The 8,895-nt window shown below is 35.1% G+C and overlaps 1 protein-coding gene across 1 annotated transcript; it reads right to left on the bottom strand.

Moving 5' to 3' along the window:
• Nucleotides 1–7: 7 nt before the first annotated feature.
• Nucleotides 8–8,677, bottom strand: LOC119569327 (serine/threonine-protein kinase atr-like; the record flags this gene model as incomplete). The annotated part of the gene is made up of 14 exons (XM_037917539.1): nucleotides 8,499–8,677; nucleotides 7,511–7,832; nucleotides 7,009–7,148; nucleotides 6,658–6,829; nucleotides 5,805–5,902; nucleotides 5,366–5,531; nucleotides 4,299–4,415; nucleotides 3,846–4,102; nucleotides 3,563–3,733; nucleotides 3,345–3,453; nucleotides 2,996–3,108; nucleotides 1,348–1,544; nucleotides 294–401; nucleotides 8–128 (listed from the first exon to the last, which is right to left on the bottom strand). Coding segments are annotated over exons 1-14 (2,252 nt in total), but the record flags the coding sequence as incomplete, so codon positions are not given.
• Between the last annotated feature and the right edge of the window lie 218 nt (nucleotides 8,678–8,895).

Genomic DNA, 8,895 nt, shown 5'->3' on the forward strand with positions numbered 1-8,895 from the left:
TATGAACATAGTCTGGATATGGCACATATTGGCATCTGTAGCAGCTAAGAAGGCTCTTCCTAATTCTGTTACCAATTCCACTATGAAAAGTTCTTCTTCAATGTTCAGATGTATTTTGCTCAGTTCCTCTGCAATAAAATGAAATAAATGTTAATAATAATAATAATAATAATAATAATAATAATAATAATAAAAGACAGGGCTACTACAAAGTGAATTTTACCTCTTTATCAGACATATCAAATCATTCATTTTCAAACTTCATCTCATAAATTAAGTATAAATATAAGTACCTTTAATATTGGAATGTGTATAGAGTCGCATTGGGTCAATGGCACCCAAGAGACCAAGGCAATCTGCCACAGCCACTTGCACCTCTTCTTCCACTTCACGGCACTGACCTTTTAAAATATGCAAGTTATTTATATATTCAACATTCTAGAAGTGTACTATATACTTCACAGAAATAATAAAAAAAATCTATATTGTGAGAATAATCAGTGAAAAAATATTATCACATTACTGATCCCTTCACATAATATAAGCTTGCAGGGGAGGGCAGGTTACATAATATTACATTTTTCTGTTTTCCACTGAACCTTGACTTATTTTACAAGAACATTTATGGGGGGGGGGGGGTCATGCTTCATCATACTTTTATTCAAACATACTTAAAAGTGGTTTTGTATGGGGAAAAAATGTATGATATTTTTATTTTTATTTATTTATTTATTTATTTATTATTATTTTTTTTTTATTTATTTTTTTTTTTTTATATACCATGGTAGCATTAAAGTTTTGCTGACATCCACTCACTGCAAATGGCAGACAGATGGATGAAAGTTTAACATTTCTTTCATATTTCCTGGAGCATTTTTTATTTAGAGACTGAACTCATGTTTCTTAATGGTAACACAGTCGTTAAATAATGTAAGACATGTATCAGATGTGGGTTATGTATGCTGGGGAAGGAGGTAAGTGAGATGATGTGAACTTCTCTCATAACTGCCAGCGTATCACAAGTAATTTATCATAAGTCTGTGATTACAGACTGTGATAATTCAGCTTGTTTTCAATACTTAATTATTAATAAAACAAGTTAGTGTACTAATTTGGGTTGTTTTCAATATTCTATTATTAACAACAATTTTTGTGTTGAGTGAACTTACCCAGCATGCTTCGTCAGGCTCCCTAGCCTAGGTTGTTTGGTCACTCATTTAGTAGCATTAGAAACAGGGCAATTTTTTGATACATTTAACAATAAAAAAGGTGTGCCTAATGTACCAGCTTATATGGTATATCATATTCTCACGAGCAATCATTTATGATATATCACTACTTCATTACCTAAAAGAATGCTGAAAAGTTCTGAAACGGTTGGATGCACAGTGTCTGCATCAGTAGTGAGATGGTGGACAGCCTCCTGATTATGGCGAAGAATGTGACGCAGACGACTCAAAGCATGAAGACGCACATCCAGGCTCTCATGACTAAGACCACGCAATACAGGTGACAAGGCACCTACTACCTCTTCTCTACTGCCTCTGAAAATATATTTATAATTTTGAGTCCTTTATCAGAAATGAATGGTGTGTCTCCTTTATTTTCCCCCCTTGTGTATCACACTGCCTATATGATGTCATTCCTGGAAAACATTTTCCATTTTCAAAGCAGTATCTCCATCTGCCCTTCATCAGATACAATAAATGATCTCACAAATAGTGAAGTGTGTCATCATGTATTAGTCCCACTATACATTATTCAACTGGGCACTTCTAATTAAAAGTGCTGATATAGAATCAAAGGTTTTCAGCTCTTCAGCTGCAGTTGATGAGTTGAAAGCTAGCTCTAAAAAATACAATAATAATAATAATAATAATAATAATAATAATAATAATAATAACAATAATAATAATAATAATAAATAAATCAAATGAAAAATTACATAACAGAACAATAAAAAAAACAGTTGCAAGGTCAGAAGTAGAGGTAAATTATTTTCTCTGAATATTGATTCTTGGAGGTGCTCAATGGAATTTTTTTTCAGTGGTGTCTGGTGAATGTTCCCTTCCCCATGAGTTCCTCCAAACTTTTAAAAGAAATACACTAGTCATATTTTGAAAAGTGTTCTTATGTAAAAGAAAAGAAAAGGAAAGAAAAGAAAAGAAAGAAAGGATGAAGGAAGGAAGGAGGGAAGAATGAAAGAAAAAAGAAAAAGTGCTGAAACTAAAGTCTATCTCTTGTCAGTGAGATCAGTAATCTAGCCAGGCAAAATCAATATTTTCAATCTCAATTTCAACAGATTATAGAGAGCATTCTATTATTGGCTGAAACAATTTATGAAGAAAATATCTGCAGTGCTGTAACCACTGGCATAACTGCTCTTATTTTTGTTGTAATTATGTGTGACCAACATTAAGACTGGGAAAATAGGGTATAACAACCATGTTGAGGGAACAATATATCCTATTAACCCTTTGCCGATGGGTGGCATGTATGCACATGCCATGGCATGGCTGGACTATCTGCCGGGGGTATGTACGTACATGCCATGATGTATGTATGGCCATGCCATGAGATTTTTTTTTGTTACAATCACGGCAAGAAAATATTTTTCTGCCACTGAAAGTCTGATTAAGTTGTTTTTAACACTCATTTTTATATAAAAAAAAAGAAAAAGATTTCAACTCCATGATGCCACACACTGCTTATTTCATTCAGACTATAGAGCAAATAATGATCCACTATGGAGTCTATATAACAACAAAAATATCATTCAGTCATGATTTATCAGGAAATATGGCAAGTAGAGACTTTAGAAAATAATGAAAACTGAAAATACAACATATGCTTGTAGTATACGAAGAAACGGCAAGGGATGCTGGTATTTGGCATGAGCGGTCGCGCATGCTAGGGCGACGATATAAGCCCCCGGCAGCAAGGCCCAGGCCACTATGAATACTACCCGTCGGGAAAGGGTTAATGCTGTACTTACCCCATCACTCTAGTTTGTCTTTCTAAGATGGCTTGATTGACCTGTGTAAGGGCAGGGTCTTCAGGAAGGAGAGGCAAATTTCCTAGAAGGGGCCTAATAGATGGCATTTCAACCTGGAGGGAAGTGACATGATTAAGTACTTATCATGATGTCGTAATCCAGTAACAGTTAATCAATTTCATTCCTGCTGGATCTCACATTTGGATCTGCAAGAATCTGACCACAAAGAATAAATTAAGCTAATTGATGTTTACTGATGAGATATACTGCAGAAGCCTTAATCATCTTTCAATTACATTATACCTCAAGCCACACAGATATCTGATGTTAATGAAAGAAATATATTTACCAAGACACTTGTTAAAACTGGTGCCATCTGCTGAGGTCGCTCCTTGACCAGTGGCTTCACCACAACAGCCACTTCCTCCAATAAACCCTCCAAGGTGCTCTCATCAAGGCTAAGGAAGACATGAAAATCCACATAGGCTTATATCACCTTTTCAAAAATAATATACTGTGTTATAATTTCAGCAACATTTGAGAAATGCTCACTAATATATGACTCACTTGTACAGGAAGTTTGTCCAAGCACTGCACCCAATATCAAAGAACTCATCATCCCTGAGTTTGAGTGCTGTCTTCAAGGATGCTAAGATCTTCCTCGACACTGGAGATATATACTGTCTTCCCATAACTACGAGAAGATCACTTAGTGACCACAAAGCACACCGCTTTTCCCTGTAAAACAGATGTATTTTGATCAAAATTTTCATTAAAAAATTATTCAGTACTTTAGAAATAAAATAAACAAGATTACTTAAGAAACTATTAACATAATATCTCTGTTTACTTGTACATAGTGGAAGATGACACCAGCTTGCTGTCTAGGAATCCTAAAATTCCTAAGAGTCGAGGTGCCAAATACTCAGCAATATCTCTTGAAGTTGCAGGATCATGAGAGAACTTGTTTTCCATGGTGGTCTTTCTTGTAAGTCTACTTGAGGTGTTATGATCACTGCTCTGCTCAATAGCTCGCATACGGGAAAATTCTCGCAAGACAGCATCCCGATGGTCGTGCAAACCAAGGATCAGTTCATTGACCTGGTTCTGTGAAGAGAATATATATGAAACAGATTCCACTATGCCTATGACAAACTTGATCATAGTCTTTTATTAGGTTGACCAATACCAACTTATTCAAAATCCATGTCATGTTCATTTTCAAATCTGCAATCACATATCCATATATATCTGGCCAACATGTATTCATACTTTATTCCTTATAGTCTAAACCAAATATTACCTGCACAGAGCATCTTCTAATATTCTGAATGTGGATATCTGTAGTGGAAGCTATGAAGTCTAATACAGCCTCCTGCTCTTCTTGAGGATAATGGAATACTAAGTATGCCAAAATATGCTGTGGAGGATATAACCAAAACTTCATCATAGGAGGAAGATATTTCTGTAATGTGATTCTTAATATTCAAAAAAAGAGTAAATCTGACAGCTCTTAACCCTTTCCCGACGGGTGGCATGTACGTACATGCCATGGCATGCCTGGACCATCTGCCGGTGGCATGTATGTACATGCCATGGTGTATGTATGGCCATGCCATGAGTTTTTTTTTTACAATTACGGCAAAATATTATTTTTTTGCCACTGAAAATGTGATTAAGTAGTTTTTAACACTTTTTCTCATTTTTCCTATACTGTGCATTTCATAAAGGCTTCTCGGACTTCCAAGGTTAGCGTAAAAAAAATTACGTCGGTAATCAACTACATTGGCCAGAGATATTATATAGTATTCACGAAGTGATGATGTAAAACCACGTGAAAATACTGATATGTATTGGGGGGGGGGGGGGGATCATGTCTTTATAAAAAAAAATGAACATAAAATTATATCTATATGGAAGTAATAATATAAACCTGTTGAAACTAAAGTTATCTTTTAAAATAACTTGGAAAAAAAAAGAAGAAAAAAAAGAAAACAAAAAAACTATGGTTTCAAACTCCATGATACCATACATTGCTTATTTCATTCAGACTATAGAGCGAACAACGATCAACTATGGAGTCTATATAACAACAAAAATATCCTACAGTCTTGATTTATCAGGAAATATGGCAGAGACCTTAGAAAATAATAATATTGAAAATACAACATAGGATCTTAGTATTACGAGAAAAGGCAAGGAATGCTGGTATTGGGCATGAGCGGTTGTGCATGCTAGGGTGATGATCTAAGCCCCCGGCAGTGAGGCCCAGGCCACTATGAATACTACCCGTCGGGAAAGGGTTAAAAATGAGACATTTTCAAGTTTCCTTTCCTTTACTTCAAGGAACAAAAAGTAATAAGTAGCAACCTGGAAATGATCTATGAGAATGTCTCGTAAACGAAGAGAGAGGCAGCCTGCTAATTCTTGCAGTAGCCCTGGCTTGGCCTCCTGTGTTGCACGCACAGCTAATGCTGGTAGTAAATGCCGTATCTGACTGATTATGAACTGTCCTACACTGCTTTTGCCTTGATTTCTGTAACAAAATACAAGCAGTTAAACAGCATGCAATGAAACTGTTTTATTTCCATTGCTTTCTCTTTCCCAATATTGTGATCAGTGGCAATTTACACAGGTTTAACTTGAAAAGAGATTACTGTACTTTTAAATTTGTTGTATGATATCTTGTTCACTGAGATGATCAAAAGAGAAAAATAGAGCAAAGGAGGGTGATACAAACTGACAATAAAGGCTCAAAAAGTTAATGGTATAATCACGAGGATAAACTCCTTAACTTCCAATAACCGACCTGCTACTTCCTGTAGAGGATATATTCCATTCGAAAACCTCTGCAACATGGCTCAGCATTGCTCCCACTTCTCCTTGTTTGACTATTTCTGACAATACCTAAAATTTGAGAATAGGCATTTAATTACTTTTTAAATACTGTACAATCTAGAAATTATTGATTAAAAAAGAAATAGGGCAAAGATGGAAGTATAATTATGTCTTTTGTTTTCTATCCCTGTTCTACTACTACAACACCCCTAATAGTTGTAAATATGAAAATAGCATATCCCAAACTTAAAAAAGAAAAAAACAGAAATTCTAAAATTCTAGACCCCAGCAAGAATTTATAACTGTGCCCTGCAGGAAAATCCTATTAACCCCAAACCAACAGGCATGGCATGTACATACATGCCATGTCCACTCTGAGTTTACTTTATTGTTTTTACACATAGATGGTTCCATTTGTATTAAGTCAACAATGAGCCAATTATGAATACTCCTTGTCTCACCCGTTTACCCTTTTCCTTGATTTTTGAAAACATTTTATGTTTTCTTATATTGCCACTGCTAATGTTAATAACATTATAGTAATTATAATCTCTATAACAAAAATAACACCATCGACCCTGACAGCATTAGTAAAAAAAAAAGTTTTCCCCAGAAATTCAAGGAACGGTGAAATCGGGTAAAGTCACAAGGTCTACTAATTGATTCCTTTGTGGCTAAGCACTAGCAGAGCCATCTATGTGCAGAAACATTTCACAAATTCTAAAATGAGCACAGCATTTTCCCCACGTCGTTGGGTTAAAAAATCCTTCAACAGTGTGGGGGAAAAAGAGGTCCAAATTACCCAAGACAAATCAGTGGCCTACCTGAGCAAGAGACTGGCGGTGTCTGATATAGAGGTCCTTCAATGGCAGTCCAAGAGTATTGGCCAAGGAGTGGATGATGAGATGAGCCTGTGCTGTGACAAGCCGATCACTTATTGCTAAACAACGTAAGAGTAGCACAAGCACCCCACCTGTCAATCCACCTAGAGGACACCTGTTGCAATTAATCAAAACATGTTGATATGATCCACATTAAGCATATCACTAAATAATTTAAAGCTTTAGCAATTCTAATTCAGTGAGTAGCATAATAACAGAAATAAGTAAAATAAAATATTCAAGAAGGTAATAAAAATAAATAAATGAATAAATATATAAAGTTAGATAACCAACCTGACAAGATAATGCAGTGCTTCTAGTACAGCAAGATAAGTTTTGCTTGATGATTTCTTCCTTTCAGCTGTCCTGAAGAGCTCATTCAAATAAGAAAGAACCAGTTCTCCTTCTTTGGACACCACAGCAGACTTCAAATCCTGAATGTACATGTACAACAAGTAATGACTCTAATAATACTAATCCTTATATTAGTAATACTAACTTTACTGCTACTGCTAATGATACTAATGATAATCATTATAATGATTATATAATTCATAATAGTAACAATATTAATAATGATAATAGTAATAATGACAATAACAATAACAACAATAATAACAATAATAATAATAACAACAAATATTATTATAATAATGATAAAAATAATATCATCCTCATTCACAATGACAATAAAATTAACAACATCAATAATGAATTATCAATAATAATAACAAACAATATTAAATCACATAATATCTCTCAAAGTTTAAGAAGACCTGAAGTTAAAAAACAATACCTGGCTTGAATCATTTTGTACACCTTGACAAACAAGTTCTGAGAGTTGTCTACACATGGCAGAGACAACCTGCTTATCCTGGTGATCTAACAGTGAGAGATACTGGTTGATCATATGTGGGTTCAACTTTGTATGGGTGATAACAGCTGGGAGAGCGTCAATAATCGATACTAAGACTTTTGTGTCAGAGTGTGTTAGCAATCCTAGGAAACGAGACACTAGTGTTGGATCAACACGCTGTGGGTCTAGGATGTTAGTTGAATTTGCATTCTTGCATACTCTGCAGACAAGGATGTCCGGGCCATACGTATCCTCCTCTGACCTGCAGAAATATATCTTATCAATTTATATTAATTTTAATCATTTTTAATATATGGTTTGTATATGCTTCACTACACGAATACTATCTTACCATTATGGTCAGAACATATATAGTCATATTGTAAAAATTCATTATGAACAAATTAACCCAAATCCAACAGGAATGGCATGTACATACATGCCACGCCCACTGTGAGTTTACTTTATTGTTTTTACACATAGATGGCTACACTTGTACTAAGTCATTAATGAGCCAATTACGAGTACTGCCTGTCTCACCTGTTTACACTTTTCCTTGACATTCAAAAATATTTTACTTTATCTTATATTGCTGTTACTAATGTCAATAACATTATAGTAATTATAATGTTTATAATAAAAAAAAACACCATCAATATTCATAGTATTACTAAAGAAAGGTCACAACGTCTACTAATTCTCTCCTTTGTGGCTAAGCATTAGAAGAGCCATCTATGTGCAGAGACATTTCACACACACACACACACACACACACACACACACACACACACACACACACACACACACACACACACACACACACACACTCTCTCTCTCTCTCTCTCTCACTGAGTTATTACAGAATGCAAACTATAAGGCTTTAATCGCTTTTGTTCAAGAAGAATAAAAGTGAAATCCTGGTAATTACTTTGGACATTTCACTGTTGTGTGATTAAGAAGAGCACACAACAAGTGACTCAATGAAGCAGCTCCAGCTTGTACAGTCTTGTTATCAGGGAAATGTAAAACAGCACCTACAACTTCACCCACTAACTGTTGGCCTCCAGCACCCCCTAACTGATGCACCATCTGAAAAGAAATCAAAAGGTAACAATGATGAATATATGCACATATTTAGTTATTAAAGAAACTCAGCCACTTTCTATTAACCCACTGGATACAGATGCTTCAGTGCTATCACATGGTTTACTTGATCAGCCATTCTGACAGGTGTGCAGCTTGTATGCTGGGCACACGTGAACATTCATGTGCAGTAACAAGACTATGTCTCCCCTTTGCAATTTATTTTCTCTCTTTCTGCATAA

The sequence above is a fragment of the Penaeus monodon genome, unplaced genomic scaffold, assembly GCF_015228065.2.
Source record: "Penaeus monodon isolate SGIC_2016 unplaced genomic scaffold, NSTDA_Pmon_1 PmonScaffold_14106, whole genome shotgun sequence".
In the NCBI taxonomy this organism is placed as follows: Eukaryota; Metazoa; Arthropoda; class Malacostraca; order Decapoda; family Penaeidae; genus Penaeus; species Penaeus monodon.